The following is a 22,270-nucleotide window of genomic DNA, read 5'->3' as shown; positions in this document are numbered from 1 at the left end:
ACCCTCTACTCCCCCAAATGCTGCTACTGTGTCAGGGTCAGGGTAACGGTCTTAAAATCACTCACAGGTTTCTCACCAGAGGAGAGGTGTCTTATTTAAAATTTGAGCTATAAATCCTGGTTACATCAGAACAGATCTTAGGCACAGCTACCTTCCCACTGCATGTCACCAGTGGCACAGGGACTACTGGGAGCACTGGGACTGAATGTACTGGAAGTACTAGGACGGGGGAGCTGGCTGGGCTCTGCTTGGTGTAAGGCAGCTTGGGAGGGCATTGTCATTGCATGCTGTCAGGGGCCGCTGGTAGCCCTGAGATGGGCTATACTGGGAGTCCTAGTGTAAGAGTACTGCGAGCACTGGCTGAGGGTACTGGGACCACTGGGCCTTACTGGGATGGGAGGCACTGGGGGCAATAGGAGCAGTGTGTTTTGGGGGCTGGTTTGGGGACTGGATGTGCTAGGGGGAGCATTTTGCAGGAGTATTTGGGGTTGATGGTGGATGTTTGTGAGCCATGGACTGGTTTTGCAGACTATTTGCAGGGCTTAAGGGTCATGGGACAAAGGCTGTCTCACAGAGTGGCTGCCCCCCACCATGTCTGAGCAGTGGAGTTGAAGGAGGTTTGGGAGTCCAACATGCTGCTGGAGTGGGAGCCCCCTCAGGATGACAGCAACTCCAAGGGCACCAGCTACACAGTGCAGAAGGTGATGGCGAAACCCCCACCCACTGTCCTCCAGCTGTCCCCCACCAGAACCCCCAGCTGATGCCTGGGTCCTCCCCTGGTGTGAGGGGCAGCCTAAGTGCCAGTGTTCCACTTCTGGCCTTGGGGAGAACCCCAGACATGTGGGTCTCCTGCCGGTTGTGGTGGGCCACCCAGATACCTGTGTCCCATCCTGATCCTAGGGGTACCATCTGGGCATCTGGGTCCCATCCGGAGGCCATCTGGATATCTGGGCCCCCTCAAGACTTGTGGAGAGCACACCAAAATCTGGATCTCTTTGGGGAGCTGCCCAAATACATGTCCCTTCCTGGTTGTGGTGGGCACCCCAAACACCTGGGCTTTTTTGTGTGTTGGGGTGCCACCTGTCCTCTGTCTCTAGAGCCCAAAGAAGGGGTCCAGGGGGGCCCTAACTCAGGCCATGTGTCCGTGTGTGCGTACCGAGGCCTGCCACTGAAGCCACTCGAGTTCCAGCAGGACACATTGTCGCGTTCCACCGTGGGGAACTGCGAGTTCTTTTAAAAATAGATGGTCACGAACAAAATTAAGTCAAACGAGACAAACGTTGTACCTGAGAACCGTTTATTGGTAACAAAAAAACAAAAGGAAAATGAGTTACCCTACTAAAAAGGGTTAGAACAGACACAGCAAGACTAAGGAAAATGGGAAAGGAATGGGGGGGGGGGGGGGGGTTGAGAGGGTGAGAGAGAGACAGGAAGCAGGAAGAAAGGAGAAAGGGAGACAAGGAGAGAGAAGGAGAGTGGGAGGAAGAGGGAGACGGAGGGAGAGAGAGAGAGGGAGAGGGAGGAAGCGAGAGGGAAAGAGGAGACATAGAGAAGAAGCGGGCATTACCACCACAGGGTCGGGGAGCGCCGTCGACATCCGCGAGGCGGGCAGGGTGCACGCCGCCTGCCAGGAGCCTGCGCAGTTCTCGGAGAGGCGCGGCCCCACACGCACAGCTGCCGCGGCGACGGGCGGCAGATACGAGGTGAGAGGGGCTCGGGGAGGAGGTGTGGGACGCTGGACAGGGTCACGGCGAGGATCGCGGCGGTAGGCAAGTTTGGACGCAGGTGGCTCAGGCAGGGACGAAGAGACGAAGCAGGCAGGGCATTGGTGAGGGACACAGGGAGGCAGGATAGACACGAGGGAGAGCAAGAGCCAGCGAGGGCAGGAGAGCTAAAAGGCAGGCTGGGGCCACGGCAAAAAGCTAAGATTCAAAAGCAGGTTTCGAAAAGCAAGTCTCAAAAAGCTCCTCGAATCACCAAGCCACAAACGCAAAAACACAGTCTCAAAAAAGGCGCAAGGCAAAAGCCCACCCTGAAAAAGCAAGTTCAGAAAGCCCCTGGGGCTTGTGACGCAGTTACCTTTTATTCCCCGGGCTCCTCCCAAAGCCAGCCTGCTGACAGGACACCATTGGCCCTGTGCAATGTCCCACTGCAGTCCATTGGTACCTTTTGCCATCCAATTGGAGAGCCTCTCTGGGGTGCAGTGTCTTCGGTGTTTCCCTGCTGACTGCCTGTCCCATGTGAGATGGGAAGTGGTTGCCGGTCTAAGTCTCCCCAGACACAAGGCTTTCCTCCATCTTCTCCTAGCTGCTTCCTGGACATGGCACGTGTGCACCCCCTCCTCCACATGCCTCTGAAAACCATTGCTGAGGCAAATAAAAACTGAACTGGCTCCTCACACCCCTGCTCAGCCCCGTGGCTCAAGCACCATGGCAGCTGCGTCACTGCCCTCAGCTGTGCTGTACCGGGGCAGCCCAAGGGGGGGCGACACTTGAGGGGGTGGAGGGGGTTGGGGTACCTCTAATGCTCCCCCCCCCCACCCCAAGGTAGAATGTGGATGAAGATCAAGGGGAGCAAGGGAATTTTGGGGTCCGTAGCCAGATGTCGCCACAATCCAAAGTTGGGTGGCTGAAGAACAAGGGGGCCATCAGGGGGGACCCCGACAGCCAGGGGTCCCTGGCCCACCACAGCTGCAAACCCGGGACTCGATGGTCTGTAAAAAGTCCCTTCCAGTTCGGCCTCCTCCATGCCTCCGGGACAATCGGCTGCCAGGGCCAGGGGTTACCTGGCAACAAGAGACACCACAAACACAGGCACGTGCGGCTGGGGCTCAGGAAGGCAGAGGAAGAGGAGGAAGGAGGCTGCTGGCTGCCCACATTTCCATCTGCAGCTTTCCTCCCAGCACGAAGGCTCCCATCCCCCAGGACAGGTGCTGTGTTTTCGGGCAGGGCAGCAGCCATGGCTTCAGTCAGCCTGTTAGAGCTGCTGGATGAGGCCATCGGGACGCCCGAGGTCAATGTCAACTTGGAGGCGCTCCGCAAACTGCTGAGGGTCATATTGGAGCACCTGAGCCTGCTGGGCCTGCAGGATGTGATCCCCCAGGGGGCTGTGCCCGGCCCACAGGAGGAGGGGGGCGGGTCCAGCACCGAGGCTGGGGCTTGGGGCAGAGGACAGCCACCCAGGGGGCAGCTGCCTGGGAAGGACAAGCTGCAGGGGACCAGGAGTGGCCCTCCTGTCACCTCCGTGGCTGCCGACATGGGACAGATGGAGAAGACTGAAGCCAAAGAGAGTGGCATCTCCAAGGTAGAAGCTTTTCCCACCCCCCTCGGTGCTCCCCCCAAGATCCCCCCTCCTCTGGGGTCTGTGCCCTTATATCAAGGTTTGGTTGAAGCCCAAGCTCCAAGCAGCATGCTGAGTTTCATTGTGGGAAGGGGAGGGAGATTCAGAGAGAAAATCCGGGGCTGGAACACTGCTCCAAGTGCTTTGAGTCCTTCCCATGTTGGGTCTTTTCCTGCTGACCCAGGGTGTGCCGTAGGCTCCCCAGGACAGGGGTGGGAGCCTCTGGGGAGCTGCTTGCCTGGGGCTTGCCCCCTCCACCTGTCTCTCCTAGGCCACAGCTCTCTCCCAGGAGCCCCACAAGGAGATGGCTGGGACTGAGGCCGTGCAGTCCAACATGGGAGAGGAAATCCAGAGGATCAAGGAGGCACTTGGCCAGGTGAGCTGCCTCCATCAGCATGTTGCAGATCTGGGACAGCAGCCTGTGACCTCTCTGGATGCCAGAGGTTCAGCTGCATCTGGCTGTGCCAGATGAATGGAGAGTGCTGCCCACAGTGCCCAGCTATCTGGCTGGGCCACACCCTGCACTGTACCCCACAGACCATGGTGCAGGCAAAGGTCGTGCAGGTCCCCAGGGACCCTCCCCTGAGGTTCATCCCCTCCACCCGCCTCTCCTAGACCACAGATCTCTGCAAGGATCTCCGTAAGGAAGTCAATGAGATGAAGGCCGCGCAGTCCCGCATGGGAGAAGGCATCCGGATGATCCAGGAAGCCCTTGGCCAGGTGAGCTGCTGTTTTTGGGAGCGAGTTGGGCCCTCCCCCACCCAGCCTCTCAAGACTTTGCCCTGCCACCCCTGCCCTGGGACCCTGGGTGTCACCCAGCATGAAGGGCACTTGGAGGGAAGAGTGGGAAGGGGGTCCCGTGAGGGAAGCATGGGAACTCAGCCTTGCCCACTAGGCGTCCCCCACCTCTGCCTGCAGATCAACCTGGTAGTAGAGGTCACTGCCTGCCTCAGCCAAAGGGATGCTGAGGCACTTGGAACTAAATGGCCCCAAAAAAAGGGAACATGGGTGCTGGGAAGGAAAGAAGGTAAAGATCCACCAGTGCTTGGCAGCCACAGCCTGCTCAGAGTCTCTCTGGCTTGGGCCCAAGCTCAGTTGTGGATGCTGTCCCTCTTCTCATCCCACTCCAGGATGCTGCTGCCCAGCCACTGGTCCCCCACCACCAGTCTGCCCTTGCCAAGCCCCACACTTCAGACATGGACAAGCTGGGGCAGAGCCGTGGGGCACAGCCTGGATCCCAAGCAGGCCATCCAGCAATGGAGAGCATCATCAGAAACCTGTCTGAGCTCCAGGGCCAGATGTCTTCCCTGCAGAGCCTGGCCAGAGACCTGCAGGGTGAGAAGGAGAAGGTGAGCCCATAGCAGTCCCTAAGGGGGCTGCAAGGATGCCAGGGGGAGTTGTCAGAGAGAGGGCAGGCAAGGGAGAGCATGGGGTCCATGCCCTGACTCTGCCACCACCATCCTTCCCAGATAAGACAGCTGGAGGATGCTGTTGGAAAACTGGGTGTGACTGTAGCCAAGTGCGAAGTGGATGGCACCAATCAGATCCCCCTACAGCTGGAGTAAGAGGATGGGGAGAAGATTTTGTATTCCACGGGACTGCAGGGGAACCGGGAGGTGTGGGGGGTGGCAGTCCAGGAGCATCAGGTTTGGGGAGCAAAGCTCACCTCCCGAGTGGCCTTGTGGAGGCTCAGTCTGCCTGTGCCCTCATCTTGCTGGCCAGGTCTGCACTGCAGGAGATTAATCAGGAGCAGAAGGAGCTGAGAGAAGAGCAGAAGATTACCAAGGCCACACTGAAGCAGCTGGTCACAGCTGACCAGCTTCAGGAGCGGGTGAGGTTTGGGGGGGCACTCCAATTGTTGTCCTGAATGGCAGGGTGCTCCTTGTGGTGTTCCTGGCCGCATTCCCTGCCTGGTCAGGGCCATCTGGCCCCCATGGCACCTGGGTCTGCTGGCTGCATCCATCCTATCTCAAAATCGATTCCTTCTCCCTTTCCTGCAGCTGAATGAGCTGAGGGCAATGATGGGGAGTGCGGGGCAGGAGCAGGGAGAGTCACAGACAGTGTGCCCTGACCGCAGCTCTGAGTCCAAGCTTGTGAGGAAGCTCCTACACCGCTGTGAGAAGCTCCAGGAGCAGGTGGACTCCCTAGTACCACATCAGGTGCAGAGGTCACTGCCACAGAAGACCCAGGTAGGCAGCTGGCAGCATGGGGGGGCTTGGGAGGCTTTGTCAGGACCTCTTGTCTGGTTGTGCTCACTGCAGTGTAGAGCAGCCCCTTGCTACCCCCGAGTTTGGTTTGGACAGGTTGGTAGTATGGCAGGAAATTAAAGCCTTGATACAAATGTCCTGCTGGCACTGAGGGCTCATGGCTGATGGCTCAGTAACCCAGATCTGCCCCTGAGGGGCAGCCACACACCCCTTGCTTGTGGTCTTCCTCCCTGGAGCAGGATGAGGAGCTGCTGAAGAGCATCCAGGCCACAGTCATGCGGGTGGAAGGGGACTGCGAGCAGCTCAGCTACATCACAGGGAGCCTCCGGGATGACCATCACCAGCATCAGAAACATATCGAGGTTGGTGGCCAAGCCCCCCACAGGGTCAGAGTATCCCCCAGGCACACCGAGGCTGGAGACTGCCAGAGGTCTGATCCCCTGCCCACCTGCTCGCAGCCTTCTTGCTTCAAAGGGCCATTCCCAAAGAGCAGGGAGCATTGACTGGCCAGAACACAGCTCTGACCCTGCTGTGGTGTCATGAGATGCTTTCTGTATTGGAAGGCTCTGTTCCGGTCCCTGGAGGGTCTCGAGAAGAAAGCAGACAAGGAGGACCTGCTGCTGCTGGTATGGTCTTGAGGAGTCCATTTTCAGCCAAAGGGATTTTGAGGATCTTGGGCAGGGTGACAAATGTCCTTTGTCCTTTTGGGTGCTCAGTGGCAAAAGTGGCCTGGGTGTGGCAGAGGGAGGGTGTGAGTACATCCAGACTGGCTGCAGATCCCTTGCCAGGTCCCTCTGTCTCCTTCTTTAAGTCCCTTTTGACCCCATGGGTGTGATGGGGTAAGCAGGCCACACAGCCCTGAAAAAAAAATGGCTCAGCAGAAACGTTTCTACCTCTGTCCCCAACACGTGCTGGCCCTGCCTGTTGTACCTCTGCCCTGTCCCCACTGCTCTCCTGCCTTTCCTCCCTGCTAGAAAGTGGACAAAGCTGCCCTGGGCAACAAAGTCAGTTGTGCCCATTTTGATGCGAGCATGGAGCGTCTGGAGGAGAGGTTGCGGGAGTTGCTGAGACGGGTGTCAGGCCAGGAGCAGCGCTGGAAGGAGGCCCAGCAGCAGTTCAGTGATGCCCTGGACTCCAAGGTGACGGGTGCTTATCCTCACGGCACAGAACTGTCTCCTTTGCAGCCTTAGGCAGCATCCCGCTGAGGTTTCCCCCTCCGCTGGCTTTTCTCTGGGGACTACCGTGTTTCATCCTGGAGCAGCTGGTTGAGGGTGTATATCTGTCCATAGCTGGATCGCCTGGAGCTGGGGCCTTTCCAGAAGCAGCTGGAGGATACCTGGGCAAGGACCATCAAGGATCTCAGGGATGAGCTGTCGGTAGAACTTGACAACGCTGCTGGAATTAAGCAGTGAGTGAAATAGGATGGTGTTGGCTTTGGCAACTGCACTGGCCTTTTTCCCTCCTGTATGGTACCCTGGCATCAGACCAATGTTGCTAACAAACTGCAGGGATGCTGACAAAGCAGCTACACCTTCTTCACCTATCAGTATCAGGTTCCCCACATCAAGGGAGGCACAGGAACGGATGTCTGCAGAACAGAGCTGTCCAAACCAAAACTGGGGTGTGGGTGCAAAGGTGCAAGGATGGAGGACAGAGGGTTGTTCCCCTGGGCAGGGGTGCAACATGTGGTGCCACAGGCCTCAGTCATGACCTGCCCACCTTGGCAAGGTGTAGGGGAATTGTGAGCACTGACAAGGTATTGACACCAAGGCAAGGGCTGGTTTGGATGGTACTGTGAGTGCCTGGCTCCTTCCCCTCATATCCCTGCGTACTGGGATATGGCCACAGTTCAGCAGTGCCAAGGCAAGCTTGTCTCCTTGTCCCCTTGGCTTGGGGGGAAACCAGGCTCAACATACCACAGTTCCCCCTGCAAACTTTGAGACTCCCTGCAGCAATGTGCCTGGCACATGTTGGTGCCTGTGAGCTGCTGGCTGTGTGCACTGCAGCCCTGTCAGGAGCTCATCCAGCCCTTCCTTCCTTAGGCAGCTGCTGATCCCTTACAACTGCCTGTCCTGCGACCGGCACCTCAACATACAGGTGCCTGGCCCGTGAGTAGCACCCAGCACCGGTGTATTGGGCGGCTACTTGGGTGGGGTGGGGTGGGGTGGGGGCTTGGGTGCTGGTGATGCCCTGCTGTCTCAGGCACGGGGGTTGGAGTGTCTCCCTCGGAGGGTCTGACTGCTGAGCCCCCCCCGAAGCCATGTCTGTCAGATGTGGAGTGGGAACCCCTTCTGGGAACACCTCCCTGAGGGCAGCAGGCAGAAATGCTGTCGGGTACAAGCCTATGGGTTTTGGTGCTCTGCCCCAAGCTGGGGTGGCTTGTTTGTCCCCTATCACCCACCCACAGCTCCTGCCCTCCCCAGGCACATTGACACGCTGCCACTCTTCCCACTGCTGCCTAGCAGCCACGCTACACGCCTCTCTACCGTCACCACAGAGGAGCAAGCACAGCAGCACAGTCACAGGTAGGGGACATGGGGACCCATCACTGGTCTCTGGGGTGCCCGATAGTCCTGCCTTGGCAAGGGAGATCTTTTCCCTGAGTGGGGACGGAGGGGACCGGGGGGCCTGGGGAGGGCAGGGGAGCAGAGGGGGCCACAGAATGCCAGCTGTTCTTGCCCCAGGTCTCTGGGCTTTTAAAGTCTCTGCTGCACTGCTCCATCAAGCCCTGGCCTCAGTGGCACTGAAGCCACAGGTCTCAGCCTGACCTCAGGCTTGGTGGGGATTCAGCACAGTGGGACAGGTATGGGTTTCCTGCAGCAGCTGTCAGGTAGTCAGCAGGGACGTCCCTCAGTGGGGAGCACCCTCTGCCCACCTCCCTGGTACAGTGGGATGAAGTCCAGGGCACCACAGTGCTGGATGATGAGCATCCCCATGCCCCATCCCTCAGGAAGCTGGTCAGTAGCAAGTTCGTGAAGTCGCAGAGCTGCAGGCGTCAGGACATGTCCAACACACCACCCAAGGATGTCCTATGGCTCTCCAAAAAGGTAGGGATGGTGATGAGGAATGTCAGGGAGGAACAAGGCTGGGAGAGAGATGCTGAGCATCTGGAGGGAATCCACCCTCTGTTTCCTTGAGGAGAGATGGGTGGGGAGGGTTGTTTGGGGATGCTGAATTGGGCCCCACATGGCAGCCAGCCACTCTCCTTCCCAGCTTGGCGTGACTGAGCTGCTGGGCACAGATGACCGTGTGGATCGGGGCAAGGAGCACCTCGGGTCTGAGGTGGCAAAGAGGGCACAGGATGAGCTGGGTATGGCCTATCAGCTGTTTGCTGGTGATGGGTGAGCAGGGCTCTGTCTGCATGCCTGGGTAGGTGCAGGGAGGGTCTGGGGTCTGGGGCAGGCTGAGGAGGGGTGGAAGCAGGATGGATGGGGGTGACTGGCAGATGGGACAACTGGTCCTTGGGTCCTTGGTGTTCAAGATGGAGTGCAGTGTGGAGATGGCCCTGGCCAGTGTGGGACAACAGCCCATATATTGGAGGGCAGGTGCCACTACCCTGTCCCTGCGGGTCTCTGGCTGTACAGATGCCCATGGGCTTCATGGGGCTTACCTCTGTCCTTCACCCCCAGGCACCACCACCTTACTAGAGCACCAGCCAGCCTCAGACCTCAACCACTGACTCCGAGCACTGTGGCATTTGCTGCAGATCCAGTCCCTGCCCATGGAATCAGCAGTCAGGCAGCTGGCTGGGACTAGGTGCTCAGAGCCCGTCATGAAGAAAAGAGCAAGGACAGCTGCCCCAAGTTAATAAAAAAATGGTAACCTGCTGTGTTTGGGATATTCTAAGCAAGATTGATTTCAAAAGTAACCCCCCGCTTCAGAGCTGCCATCCTAAAGCTGGACAGGTGCCACAGGGAAGGGCAGAGTCGTGGTGGGGACAGGAGCAGGAGAGCTTGGAGTAAGCCCCCAGACTGGGTCATGTGGGTGTGCAGGGGGTATGCCCAAGCCAGGTGGAGGGGCTGGGGTTGCCCCCAACCCATGGGCTGTGGAGGTGCAAGAGGTGTAGTCCCTGGATTGCCCCCCACCCATGATGCTGGTGGCCCTGAGCTGAACTGCTCTTTGGTGAGGCTGCAGCAGCACCATGCATCTTGGGGGAACTCGAGGTGAGCCCGAGCAGCACTGCTCCCTCTCCCGCATCAGGCTCAGGGCAGAATTCAACATCATTGTCATCGGGCCGTGGGAATGTAGCAAATCTCTGGGACCCTTGCAGGGGATGCTCAGCTCCCTGTGGAAGGTGCAGTGGTGATGCTACTGTCACTGCTGTCCTCACCATCCATGCCATCTACTGTCCCTGGTGTCCATTAGGTGACAGTGGTGTCCTCTAGGTCCTTGGTGTCCCATAAATGACGGTGACCTTGCAGCAGGTGCAGTTTCCACACCACCTGTCTCTCCCAAAGTTGAGGCTCTCAGGGTGTCCAGTGACATCATCTTCACCTGCTTCACATTCCACAGCCCTGTGGGGAGGCCCCAACCTCACTCTGGGGTGCTGCTCCCAGGTGGAACCCTCCAGGGGGATAGGGACTGCCAGAGGTGGGGACATTAAGGGTGATACGTGGTGCTGTATTTCCCCACTCTTATTAAATTGTCTGCCTTCCGCATTGTCCCCTCCTTCCCCTGGCCCTAGTCCTGGCCACACCCTCAGGTTCTCCCTATTGGTTCCAGTACCCCAATTCTGCCCATGTACTGCCCCTGTGCCATGAGGTCATTTGTCCATGTGCTCTCTCCGCCCCCCTTATCCCCACATAAGACCCCAAGCTCCCTGACCACCTGGTCTCTCTGCCTCTGGGAACTGGCTGGTCATCGTGTAAAATAAAGTTCCCTCTTAGGTCGCTATGCAGGGGACCCTTCTCGCCTCCTTTACCATCACCGTGTTGCGGAGCCCAGCTAGCTGGAGTAGGAGTGTGGGGCCACCGAAAAGGGCTATGGGAGAGCAGAACATCATCCTAAGCAGCCCCACAGCACTTTACAGGAAGGTTGCAGCTTGCTAAACCAAACCAAGCAATGCAACAGTGATAGATCTGTGAGGATAGGGATATCAGGGGCATTGGGAATCTTAGAAGACTGGGGACAACCATAAGGGTTTTGAGACTCAACTTACGGAGACAGAGACCTCTACATCTCGTTTAAGAGTCTGGGAAACACCAGGGCATCAGGGGACATGCAGGAATAGAGGTCAGAGTGAGTGTTTGGGTACACAGGACCGTGACTGTCACACCAAGCCCATGGTGCTCAGCACCCAGCAGGCTTAGCTGTGGGCACCCACAGGGGACAGGGGCCATGCCTCTCTTCTCACCGCCCTACATGCTGGTGACCACCCACAGCCTTGTGAGGACTGGGTGATGGTGGATGGGTGAGGGGTTCTCAGGAACCAAAAGGTGCCCCACAGGGCATCTTCTTCCATGTGGTGCTGGTCAGGGGTCCCTGGGCTTTGATCCAGGCAGTCACCATTGCGGGCACCATCCACCCCAACATCATTGGGATAGCTTGCTGGGGGGCCATGGTGAAGAGTGGCAGGATGAGGGGTGCTGGGTGCTGAAGGTGCTGGAGAAGGTTGGGGATATCTCACCCTGGCTGCAGGGAGTTGGGATGTTGAGGGATGAGGATAGCTCGGGATTTGAGGTGCCTGAGAGCCCACAGCTGGATGCCTGGTGCCAGGTGCTGGGGCTGGGTCCAAGACAGCCTGGCAGGTCCAGACTTGGTTTTGGAAGACAGTGGATATTTACTCCACAGAACTTTTATCTCGTCACTGCTGGGACACTGGCAGGCAGCAGCATTTCCAGCACTGTTCGATTCTTTTTCTGTCTGGCTCCTCTTGTATCAGATGCAGCTGGCTTTGCAGCAATGTTATTTTTCCCCAATTTCATTTAAACTCACTGCCTTCAGAACTACTCTGAAATTTCATTAACATTTACTGAATTTTCATCAGCCAAAATGTTAGTCATCAAAACCTCTTCCCCTCCACACTTAACAGTTCTCCTTTCCATGGATGAGCCCTGAGGAGCCAGGGGCTCTACATGGGATGACATGCCCTCTCCCTGTAGTGCTGGCTACGGGGCACCTCCAGGAGGGAGGACAGACTTACCAGCACTCATCCACTAGCTCTGTCCTTTGTGAAGGCTACTGCAGTATCTGTAAGCATGGGGACATGGGGGCAGGCTCCCTGGCCTCCGCTGGGGGCCCTGGCAGGATCATCCTGGCTTCTCTAGATCCCTAGGAGGGTTGCACTGGTGGATGTGAGGCTGGCTGGAATCCTGTTAGCAGAGAGCTGTGAGGGGCCACAACAGGAATTGAAGAGGAGATGTGGGAGCAGGATAAGGCATGGTGCTGTGGCCCCCATGGGGTCCATGATTTCCACTCTGGGTGAGGAGTGATCTGGAGCACCTCCTGGTGGCCTGGGAGCCAGAGAAGAGCTCCTTCCTGACCTCTTCTCCCAGGACATTACATTTGCAGCATGAATCTGGTTTTCACAGTGGCCTTGGACCTGCTTTAAACTGTCAGTGTCCTCCTGCTTCTTGGTACCATGATTTTGTGGCCAGTCACATCAAACATTGCTGGTCACACATAGGTGCCAGTATAAAGAAGTTCATTCTTCCCCTGGGCTGGCTGTTGAGGACAGAGACACGCGGGTGGTGAACCCTGGCCCTGACCCAGCAAATGTGTGCGGCGGGAACAGAGGGTCATGGAGCTAGGGACAGGCCCATCTCAACATGGGCACGTCACCCACCCCTGACCCGAAACACTGCATGTCATCTGCGTGCCTTAGAGGTCCCTGACCCAGGGACCCTACTGACTCCCAACCAGCCCCAGAGGTCCCTGTCCCTGTAAGTCCTCAACCTCCCATCCTAGATGTCTTTGTTCTCACAGATAATTTCTCCCTAAATATCCTCACTTCTGGCTGTCCCCATCCCCCAGAGGGTCCCACCTGGGGCAGCACTGCAGTGTGGCTCAAAACCACCTTGTTGAAGACACCAGTCCCAGGTTATGAGTGACCAATAAATGGCTGAGCTCAACCAGTTTATTTAAAGAGAAAGTTCAGTCTATCACAATTTCACCCTTTTTCATCATTTTTTTGGAGTTTAGTGAGTTTTCATGTGGAGGATTTGGGTGAGCAGCAAAGCACACCTGGCTCACCACAACTCTAAGGGGAAATTCCTCCATGTGGGAAATTCAAGTCTAAAGCATGGGTCCATGCAAGTGACTATTTTACAGAATAAAAGGCAAAAACTAAAAATCACCCAAAATTCAGACCTCTTTTGCTCAACCCAGCTACCAGCTCTATTCATGCCGCTGAGGCCCTGTACTGCACTACAGAGTTTCATTCCCTATATTCAGCCATTAAAAAGAGCCCCTTCTAGCTTAATCCTCAGATCTGGCTTTTTGGAGGGGGTTTTGGGCAATGAAGGGGCTTGGAGGGAGAAACGTCCTGCTTGGCTTCATTCTGGGGAGAAAAAGTGTCTTCTCAGAGGAGGGAAAGTTACAAAATGGAAAAAAATTAAATGAAATTTTGAAATTTTATCCCAATAAACTGAGTAAGAAGAGGGGGGAAAGGCCGGTGAGGAGGGGAACTGGGCAAACTAGTGATACCTGAAAAACTTATGCCCCCCCCCTCACAAGCAGGATTTGGGTTAATTCTGCAAGAGTTGGGGATATTTTTGGAGCTGTTTCCTCCCCATGTCCACTGCTAGTGCTGAAAACAACAAATCTTATTTTCACTTAAAAGGGGACGGTCTTCTCCAAAACAAAGGGGTTGGGGTTTATCAGCACGTTATCCTCAAGGCAGAAGTGCAGAGGCCACCATTTAACAAGTTTGTCTCTATTTTGGGGATTTCTTCGCTGTGGGCACTGTTCTGAGGTGGAAAATCCCCATTTCGCACTGTGCTTGCTGCTCCCTTGTGGAGAAGACCCAAAATGGAGCAAACCTCCCCAAAACCAGAGGATTAAAACCACTGACACCTCCCTGGTTTGCACTGGAGCTGTATTTTCTGTCTTCTAGATGTAACAAGATGCTTTTTTAAAAAGTGCCTTTTAAGCTCCATTTTTATAAGCACCCAACAAATTATTAACCTGAATAGTTGTAAACACATCCCCAAAATCCACTTTTTCACTTCCCCAATGAGGAGCGGAGGAGGTGCAACATCTCCACCATCGTGGAGTCTTCATTCAGGTTTGCCCCTCCATGCCTGCTGCACTTCCCTTGGATGCACAGCTCCCACTCAGTCTGATCCTGAGGTATTAGTGGGAGAGGAGCATGGGGAGAAGCAGGAGGCAATGGCAAAATTCCCTCTGAAAATGCTCATCCTCAAGCCTCAAACCCCCAAAAAATGCACCCTGGGCTCCAGCTTTGTGGAAAAAACTTTGTCTGTTGTGGAAAAAAGACCTCTTCAGCTGCTCCCCACAGCCTTTCATGCACTGGTATGAGGTGTGCCTGTCACTCAGGAGGGTTTTGGGGTCCACAGGCCCCTGTGGGAAGGCTGCGAGGTGCATCTGCTAGCTCTGCTCAAGGAGTGGGGGCACCCTCCACACCCAACCATCTGCCCTCCCAGCTGCTGATGCGATGCTTTTGAGCTGCCCTTGAGCAAAAAGAGGCTGATTTCCTCCTCACTCCAATGCTAGAGAGCCAGCTGTGGGGCTGTTGAGTTACACAAGAAGGCAGAATTTTTTATTTTTTTATGGACTTTCAAATTAAATATCCGTAAAGCTTTTCAGATGAAAAGTGGATGGAGTGTTGGAAGCTCATCTGTTGGAGAAGGGTGCCACAGAGAAGTGCTTTTATTTACACATTGCTGGACCTTGTCTTTCAAGGAAAGACCAACCTCACCATAAGCCAAACAGGGAAACAACTAATTACACAACTGAGCAGGGCTGTAATTTGGGCTTAGCTGTGACCTGTGTTTTGTCAGGACCCTTGTTTAAAATTAGGGCCACAAAGATAAAAGTTGCTACCTTTCCTGGTAGTTTCTCCTCTTCCTCAGACCAATGTGAAGAGTACGTGTGGATGGGGAAGCAAGCCTGGCAGCGAAGGCGGAGTGACTGGGGCTGCAAGAGGCAAAGACCTGCCCAGTCCTGCCTGTGCTTGCTGATAACAGCACTTTATTACATGGTTGAACCCTAAGAACAACCTTCTACTGCTTCAAGATACTGGTTCATTCAGTTTTTTTCCCTTCTATTCACTTGTAGGCAGTGAAATGGGGTATGAAATCCTGTCTGTGGCCTCTCTCCCTACTTATCCTGGTAGTGAATGCAAAACTCTGAAAAGGCCCCAGCCTGAGTGATCTTGGGAGACATGAAACATGGTTGTAGCCCACTTTCCCTAAATTCTCTAGAAGTCCTAAGCAGGAAAGTTTCCACTTGAAAAACCTTATTATGAGGCATCCAGCAGTAGCAAAGCTCACCTTCTTCCTCTAGATGAGTTCTTAAAAATCTTTTAGGAAGGTCCTCCCTGTTTCTCTGGTCCATGCTTCCTCTGACAAACAGCTGAGGAACTAAAAATATACCTGTTCTCCCACTGAGGAGCAAAAGGGTGAAATGTGATTAATACTGTTAAATTAGGTGTTATAAGGATAATGAAACGGGACTACGGGGTAGTGCGGCTGTTTGTTGTTGAGTGTTTGTTGGGGTGGAAGTGTCTGCACTTGGGAGGTTCATAGTGGATTTTTGGGGGCCTCAGGGATAGAGTGTGAGCAGAGCTGGCCCCTCACCCAGCCAGAGCAGTGGCCAGAGTCGTTCACCTGCGAAAGTGGCTGGGGGAAAGGAAAAGATTTCTGTCTGGCTATCAGTATCACAGAAAGCCACCCACCCACCAGCATAATCCAGAGCCACTTCGATGTGTCTGAGTGTGTGGTTGTGGGGCAGAGATACGGAGCTGGGCCAAGTGAGAGCCTGCAGCTGCCCCAACCACTGCCCCATGGCCCAAACCCCACGTTCAGGGCTGAGACCGAAGCAGCCCTTGTGGGACACAAGTTCGCGAGCCACCAACAGTGCCCAGTCAGGACCGGGACGAACCTCCACAGCCCAGCAATGCTGGCCCCCCACAAAACCCTGCCAACCCAAAACACAGTAGAGAGACTCAAAACATTCCATTCCTGAGGGCAGAGGAGCTGGGGGTGATTCCCAGCGGCCTGCGGTCAGCCATCTGCTGACACCAGGATTTGCAGGTGAGCTGTGGCTGGATCCAGGGTCATGGTTGCTGGCAGGGAGAGGGATGTTCATGGGGCTCTATGCATTGGAGTATCAGCTCCAAAAATTGCACCAGAGCATCAGCTCCAGGTGTTGCAGCTGAACCCCAGCTCTGGATGCTGAATCTGAAAAACAGCCCCAGGCCCTGAACCCACATGTGGATTCAGTAAGTCCCTGAAGCCGGACTCACGTCTCCAAGAAGGTGCTTCTCCAAAGAGCACTCCAAGAAGTCTGGAAATAGAAGATGATCCCAGAGATTTTTACCTCCAGATCTGGCCCTGCGCCTGCCCCGTATCCACCCAATCCCTGTTGCACAGAGAACGTGGGAGACACAACCCCCTTCTGGGATCTGGGACATCACCTCCCTCCACACATAATTAGTGTCCTAATTTGGATGCTAACTAACCACCAACAGCCTTCTGCAGCTCTCACCTTCAGTTTCCATCCCTTAAGGCTAATCAGGAATAAATCCCTGATTTTCTTTTAATTAAATAAGCATTTGTGATGCTTTCACTTTCTGGCCAAATTTACCAACCCTGGGGTTCTGTGCCCTCCCAGAACCGTCCCAGTTTCCCATTTCTGCTTAATAAATTCCCTTTTTTTGCCAATTTTTACTCTCCAAGCACCTTTAAATTGTGTCACTGCCTCTGCCAGCATGTTGGTTTTTCAGACAAAATCCTCAAGCTCTGTTTCCACCTCTGACATCAACAGCAGTGACAGCTACACCTTCCTCTCTGCGCACCTCAAGGGGAGCAAATTGGGGTGTTTAATGCCAAGAAATTCCCTAATTTCCTTTCCTCATTGCTAGAAAACCACAGAGACTTTACTTCCCTGGGCAAGGCTCCCACTCCTGCAAGATATGATGGAAGATTCCCCCATCATCACCAAGTTTTGGATTAACCATCAACCCCTCCAGCTCCAAAGCAAAAATCCCAGAGGAAAAAGAATGCAGGGTGAGAAGAAGATCCTAAAAATGGAGGATTTGGGGCCAAAAACTGGTGTTCTTGGTGATGCTTTTTGTCTCCAATACCTCCTCAAGGTGGTTTGGGTGTCCTGGAGAGGAAGGGAGAAAGATGCTTAGGGCTCCTTTCCTGTGAATAAAAGCCAAAAGGGGGGAAACAGGGATTTTGGGTGAAAGTTTTGGCTCACCCGTAGCAGGTCACCATCCAGTTGCTGGCACTTGGCCTGGAGCTCTGCACAGCATTGCTAGATCCACGTCATTTCATCAGCTTCACCACGTTGCTGTTCTTCCAACCTCCAGCACAGGCGATGGAGCCAGGAAAGGAACCGTGATTCCTGGTCACTCAGCACCCGGTGGAGTCCTTTCAGCATCGCCTGCAGCTTCTGCTTCTCAGCACTGACTCGAGTCTGAGGGGTGAAGGACAAGGAGGAGGATGCTGGCAGGGGAATGAAGCAGTTTGGCCCCCACGGTGCACCCAGATGACAGCAGCACCCACCAGCATCTCCTGTCTTGTCTCCTTTGCTGCCTCAGTCAGCCCAGGATGTCACTTGTCCTCCTCTTGAAAGGTTTTTAGGGAAGCTTCAAACTGTTTCTGCAAGGAAAAGGGGTTTATACTCCTGAAGAAGGGGAGAAAAGCAGGGTAGTGGGCTGGGACCCCTAAAGCACCATGGATATGGCCAGTGCAGGTGGCCCCATCCTCATTCTCCTCTGCAGCTGCACTGAAGCAGATGTGTACGTGCATACCCATGTTACAATTAACTTTATAATTATGCTGTGTGCACACCCTCACCTTATCCATACAGATATATAACCACACAGTGTAAGTCGGCACTACAGGTCTCACAGACAGGCGGGGATATCCCATCTCTCCAAGGTCCCCTGTAAAAAAGCTGCCACCAGACCTTAAAAAGTTCCCACCACCCTTCAGTTTCCACCCCCTTTCCCCCACTCCTTGCACCCCCAGCCAGGTCCAACCCCCCTTTGGGGACCCCCGTTTTCCCCCCGCACCCGGAAGCGGAATAGGAACCCTTCACAGCGCAGGCGCAGGGTGACAGCAGGCGTTTGAAATCTCCAGTATTTAGTTTTGGTCCCAAAACTACCACCCGCTATAATGTTTCATACTCAGCCCTCACCGAATTGCAGCATTTCAGCTCAGTTTTGGCTTTTAGATGCTTGGCTTGCTTTTCTTCCCCTGGAAAGACGGGGGAAAGCTTTCTCTCTGATCAAAAATACATATTTTGGGGGCTGAGTTTTAAAGGAATTAGCGTCGCTCAGGCAGGGGGAGAGTGTCTGAGACGGGGATCCACGCACCCTGTACCAGCGAGCAGCCTCTTCGAGCGGCACGGCGGGGTCGGCGCGATGCTCGACGCAGGCGGTGCAGACGAGGACTCCATCGCGGTGACAGAGGAGAGTGAGGGGTCGCTGGTGCGTGTGGTACAGCTCCTGCCCCGGCGGCGGGGCCAGCTCCTGCACGGCCCCCCCCCCACGTCGGCCAGCTGCCGGATGGGGCGGAGGCCGCCGTGCGGGAACGGCACCCGGCACTGCGGGCACGGAGCGCGGAGCGCCCGCCGCGCACCGCGACACGCAGCGCCGGCAGAAATTGTGCCCGAGGCTCAGGATCATGACAGGATCCTGGAAGAAACCCAAGCAAACAGCGCAGGTGGTTTCCTCCTGGAGTTATCTGATAGCGTTTCCCGCGGCCATAATTGTTTACAAGACGCACTCGGAGAAGCGCGCAGTGACCGGGGCCCGGCCGGGGTATTCCCGGAGGTGGCGGCGGGGCGGGACGCTGGTGTGGCCAGCCGGAACCTCCCAGGCAAAGGCAACCCCGAGCGGGTCCGGCATCCCACCGCCCCAGCCATGAAACAGCCCCCCGGCACAACGCCAGCGGGGATTAAAGAGGGAAGGGAACGCAGGCAGTGGCAGCTGGGGGTTAGGAAGGACCAGTTGTTTACAGGCGAATTCTTACCCCTCCGGCTGCACCGGAGGAAGCAAAGTGGAGCCAGAAGGGGGCTCCAGGAGACAAGGATTAAAGCAGGAATGAGGCAAGTGAGCAGAGTTCCATGGAGTTCATGTGGATACAAGCTTGGAGCGGCAGGGTTAAAGTGAAATAACCCACCGTTGTCCGTCAGCACTCAAAATGGGGGGGGGGGGGGCGGTGGAGGGGGCGGAAACATAAGAAGCAAAGAGGAAAATAAAAAAAAGGACTAGCAGATGTAGGATCTATGATGGGAGGTGGTGTTAGAGCAGAAATTCCAGAAGGGAATAATGAAGTTTTGTGATAAACTTAATTCATGAAACTGAATCAAACGAGGGTCTTGCATCAGGACGTTTCACTTTCATAGAGTAATAGAAGTATGTTAAACATATATAATATAGCATAATATATAAATATAATTTTAATGTAGTCAGTGTATTTTAACTATAATAACGTTAACTCTGTTTCAATATATTTCATTTTAATATAAAACATATACGTGTTTAAATATAATTGCAAATTTTATTACAGAGCTATAAAAATAATAAAACACACATAAAATATTTTTAAATACTAATCAGGAATTATAAGTTTGATAAAACAGTAAAAGAAGTTCAATATTCCCAAACGCCTGTACAATCCACTGATCCACTGAGCCCCAAAACTGATCAGCTTTGGCTTTTTCACGGGGGGGAAAAAAAAAAATAGGGAGAAATGATGGGGAAAAAACCGCATTGGGCTTTTGTAACTCCCCCCAGAACGCCGTTTATAGCCACAGATTTGCCCCTGCCCGGGGGGATGGGGGTGGGGGCGGATGGAAAAGCTCCCTTCTCATTGTCTGATCGCGGGCAGCGGCGCTGTGCGGTCCCCCCACTGACTCCTCGAGGTGCGGAGTGGGACAGGGGATCGGGACAGGGCGGGACCGCGAAACCGAGCCCAAGTAAACCCAAAGTTTGATGTCGGGGGGCAAAAAAAAAAAAAAAAAAAAAAAAAAAAAAAAAAAAAAAAAGAAGGGAAAAGAAAAAGAGAAAAAGAAAAACCCACCGAACCCCCTTTTCTCTCTCTCTCTTCTTTTTTTTTTTTTTTTTTAAATGCTTTCTTCTGAGAAACGCCCGGAAAATTACTTTAGTTAACAGCAGACCAAATTAATGCTCAATTAATTCTTAATTATGTCAGGCACTTATTGTTCTTTTCGAAGAAGGATCTCAGCCTACATAAGGCTTCTGCAGTAGCAGGAAAAGTCAGGGATGTGCTAGGTATAAATATTTTCCCAGAAATTTTCTCCCCGGAGTTAGGTGGCGGTGAAGCGACTACACGGAGTGGGCTGGCGAGGCGAGGCGGAGGAAACAGAGCTGCCCCGCGGGGTGGCCGCTGCCCCGCGGCTCAGAGAGGCGATACAAGAGCCGAACTGAGCCGCGGCCGGTGCCGGAGTCACCAGAAAAGCTGCCCCGAGGGCGAGACGGCGCTAGCAGAGCCGCACCGACGCGGTGGTGCGGTGCGAGCCGCTCTGGCCGCTGCCCAGACTCTGAACACTGCACCGCGGTGCGGGCGGGGCGGCGGCAGAGGGGCTGCACCGAGGGCTCGCCCTCGCCGCGAGAAGCCGCGCCCGGCTGTCGCCTCTGACAGGTGTCGCCAAAAGGGCTGCACCGAGAGGAGGGCGAAATGGGACTAGAACGTATAGAGCAGAATAAAATAAATAGAAATGAAGCGCCGCAATGGGGATGGCCACTGAGACGGCCACCGGGGGCCGCGGACGGGACAGGCGCGGTCCCGTGGGGAGTCGCCGCTAATCGCGCTGCTTGTCTTGTGGGGTTAGGGGGTAGCCGAGGGACGACAGCCAGAGCCGGGGCAGCCGCTTCCAGCGGCGGGGAGGAGCGGGGCGTGCTGTTCTCAATCAAGGCCGCATCGTTTAGGCCCCGGGACAGGTCCGCCACACCGTACCCAGGGACCCGGACGCGTGTATCCCGCTGCCCCCTCGCTCACCTGCTGCCTCCTTCCTGTCCCCGCGGAACCAAGAAATACCTTAAAATCTAGCCTATACATACACACACGCGCGCAAAAGGAAAGTCGGGGGTGGTTTTGCTATTTTTTTTAATTAATTACCTACATGGTGAGCAGCAGCACAAGATTGGTCACTAAGTAAAGCAGCCGGGAGGGGAGCGGGATATAAAACTGTGTCCTAGGAATATGGGCAGCACCAAAGGCTCTGTTTGAGGATGCACAGGTGGCATTTTGCAGAGTCCAGCTACTGTGTCCATGTCCTGCATCTCCTGGCAATGACCCCCTGCTAGCAGCCAGCCGGCTCCTGGCCTCAACGGGGCTCTCTGACCTCATCCTGCTCCTCCTCCTCATTCCACCGCACACTTTTTCTCTCTGCCAAAAGTTGTGGGAGAGTAGTGCCAGTCTCCAGAGTCTTCTTCGCTGTGTGGAGGCCCATGAGGGGATCCATGTCTGGGAGGAAGGAAGAAGGTGGGGAGTGAGTGGGTGCAGAGCCTGCTGCTGCTTTTCCAGTGGACAAGCTCTTCTGCCTCCTGAAATTCTTCTGACTTTTCCCCAGATAACTGAATTATCCCAAAATGCAACTGAGTTCCTCCCAAAATAACTCTGAGTTCCTCCCAAAATAACTCTGAATTCCTTCCCCCAATATATCTGAATTATCCCAAATACCTCTGCATTCCTCCCCAAAGCCTCCAAATTCTCCTAAAACACCTCTGAATTCTCCTAAAATGTCAGAATTCTACCTGAATACCTCTGAACCTCTCCAGGGCCTCCCACAGAGCATCACTTCGGCAGCAGCAGGAGCTCAGGCTCCTCTCCAGGTCCTTGGGGAGCCCCGAGGGGAGGTGGAGCCTCATTTCACTCCAACTGGGAAAAGAAACGACAGGGACAGATGTTATGCGACAGATATATCAGCCAAGCCCCTCTCCGCAGGTGAGGTGACAGGGACATGAAGCAACCAGTTGCCACATACCTGTTTAGGATGTTCCCAACATCCTAAAAGGAAAAAGGAAGAAAAAAGGGAGTTCAAGACCCCATAGGCAGCACTTTGAGAGAACTTTTGGGTAAGGAGGGCACTCACCGGGGGCAAGCACCTGGCCTCCAGCTGCCCAATGAGTCTGTAGAGTTGTGCAATCCCCTCGGCCACCTGCAATGATTTTTTGGCATGGGTAGCTGTGAGGCTGTCACCCAGCTCAGCCAGCCACCCCAGCACTGTGTGCTCCTGCTCTGCCAGCAGCTGGCACAGCCACTCGAACTCAGCCTCAGTGATGAAGAACCGAGGGGACCCCCTGTACCAGGTAGTCCTGGTGTCTCTTCTCTTTTCTTCACTCTCCAGTCCAGAAACTCTGCCAACACCTTCCTTAGAGATTGCAGGTGAGACTGGATTTTCTCCTGAATACACCCCAAAAAAAAAAAAAAAAAAAACTCAAAAAAAAACAACAAACCCCCCCCCCCCCCAAAAAAAAATTGAAGTGATCAGCCCAGACTGTTGATATAATCCTGCCTTCAAAATCTTAAATTGTTTGAGGGAGGAAAGCAAATAACCCTCCT

At 54.6% G+C, this 22,270-nt stretch overlaps 2 protein-coding genes and 1 long non-coding RNA gene across 6 annotated transcripts; 1 reads left to right on the top strand and 2 right to left on the bottom strand.

The window, feature by feature from the left end:
- The first annotated feature begins 1,688 nt into the window (after positions 1–1,688).
- Positions 1,689–9,392, top strand: LOC125319863 (glutamine-rich protein 2-like). 4 transcript variants are annotated; one of them, XM_048291565.1, is made up of 16 exons: positions 1,693–3,303; positions 3,611–3,715; positions 3,955–4,059; positions 4,470–4,688; positions 4,809–4,900; positions 5,062–5,170; positions 5,340–5,528; positions 5,783–5,908; positions 6,110–6,172; positions 6,521–6,685; positions 6,836–6,954; positions 7,589–7,654; positions 7,970–8,071; positions 8,497–8,593; positions 8,760–8,856; positions 9,176–9,392. In XM_048291565.1, the coding sequence occupies exons 1-16, from the start codon at positions 2,602–2,604 to the stop codon at positions 9,223–9,225; spliced, it is 2,406 nt and encodes an 801-aa protein (XP_048147522.1). In that variant the 5' UTR covers positions 1,693–2,601; the 3' UTR covers positions 9,226–9,392. The 4 variants fall into 4 exon arrangements, with proteins under 4 accessions (XP_048147524.1, XP_048147525.1, XP_048147522.1 ...); XM_048291566.1 differs by having other exon boundaries at positions 1,695–3,303; positions 5,786–5,908; XM_048291567.1 differs by lacking the exon at positions 8,760–8,856 and having other exon boundaries at positions 1,689–3,303.
- A 3,211-nt stretch (positions 9,393–12,603) lies between these two features.
- LOC125320278 (RING finger protein 39-like) lies at positions 12,604–18,588 on the bottom strand. The gene is made up of 5 exons (XM_048292411.1): positions 18,463–18,588; positions 18,332–18,414; positions 18,015–18,263; positions 15,938–16,013; positions 12,604–15,821 (listed from the first exon to the last, which is right to left on the bottom strand). Exons 1-5 carry the CDS (start codon positions 18,586–18,588, stop codon positions 15,270–15,272), a joined length of 1,086 nt encoding a protein of 361 aa, XP_048148368.1. The 3' UTR covers positions 12,604–15,269.
- LOC125319867 lies at positions 16,516–17,680 on the bottom strand. Its single transcript, XR_007200920.1, has 4 exons — positions 17,534–17,680; positions 17,240–17,335; positions 16,932–17,150; positions 16,516–16,835 (listed from the first exon to the last, which is right to left on the bottom strand). It is a non-coding gene; the product is annotated as an uncharacterized LOC125319867 (long non-coding RNA).
- Positions 18,589–22,270: the final 3,682 nt, after the last annotated feature.

This window comes from Corvus hawaiiensis, chromosome Z (assembly GCF_020740725.1).
Source record: "Corvus hawaiiensis isolate bCorHaw1 chromosome Z, bCorHaw1.pri.cur, whole genome shotgun sequence".
NCBI classification, from domain to species: Eukaryota; Metazoa; Chordata; class Aves; order Passeriformes; family Corvidae; genus Corvus; species Corvus hawaiiensis.
The sequence above is the reverse complement of the archived record's forward strand: the minus strand, read 5'-3'. Positions and strand labels throughout refer to the sequence as shown.

Excerpts from the sequence above, each read along its gene's own strand:
- LOC125319863 (XM_048291565.1), top strand. The coding sequence starts at position 2,602 with ATGTCGCCACAATCCAAAGTTGGGTGGCTGAAGAACAAGGGGGCCATC. Across the intron at positions 6,686-6,835 it reads GTGATGCCCTGGACTCCAAG|CTGGATCGCCTGGAGCTGGG; the intron begins GTGACGGGTGCT and ends ATCTGTCCATAG. Across the intron at positions 8,072-8,496 it reads GCACAGCAGCACAGTCACAG|GAAGCTGGTCAGTAGCAAGT; the intron begins GTAGGGGACATG and ends CCCATCCCTCAG.
- LOC125320278 (XM_048292411.1), bottom strand. The coding sequence starts at position 18,588 with ATGCCGGACCCGCTCGGGGTTGCCTTTGCCTGGGAGGTTCCGGCTGGC. Across the intron at positions 18,264-18,331 it reads GGGCACAATTTCTGCCGGCG|GGCGGCCTCCGCCCCATCCG; the intron begins CTGCGTGTCGCG and ends CCGTTCCCGCAC. Across the intron at positions 16,014-18,014 it reads GACACTCTCCCCCTGCCTGA|ACTTCTTGGAGTGCTCTTTG; the intron begins GCGACGCTAATT and ends TTCTATTTCCAG.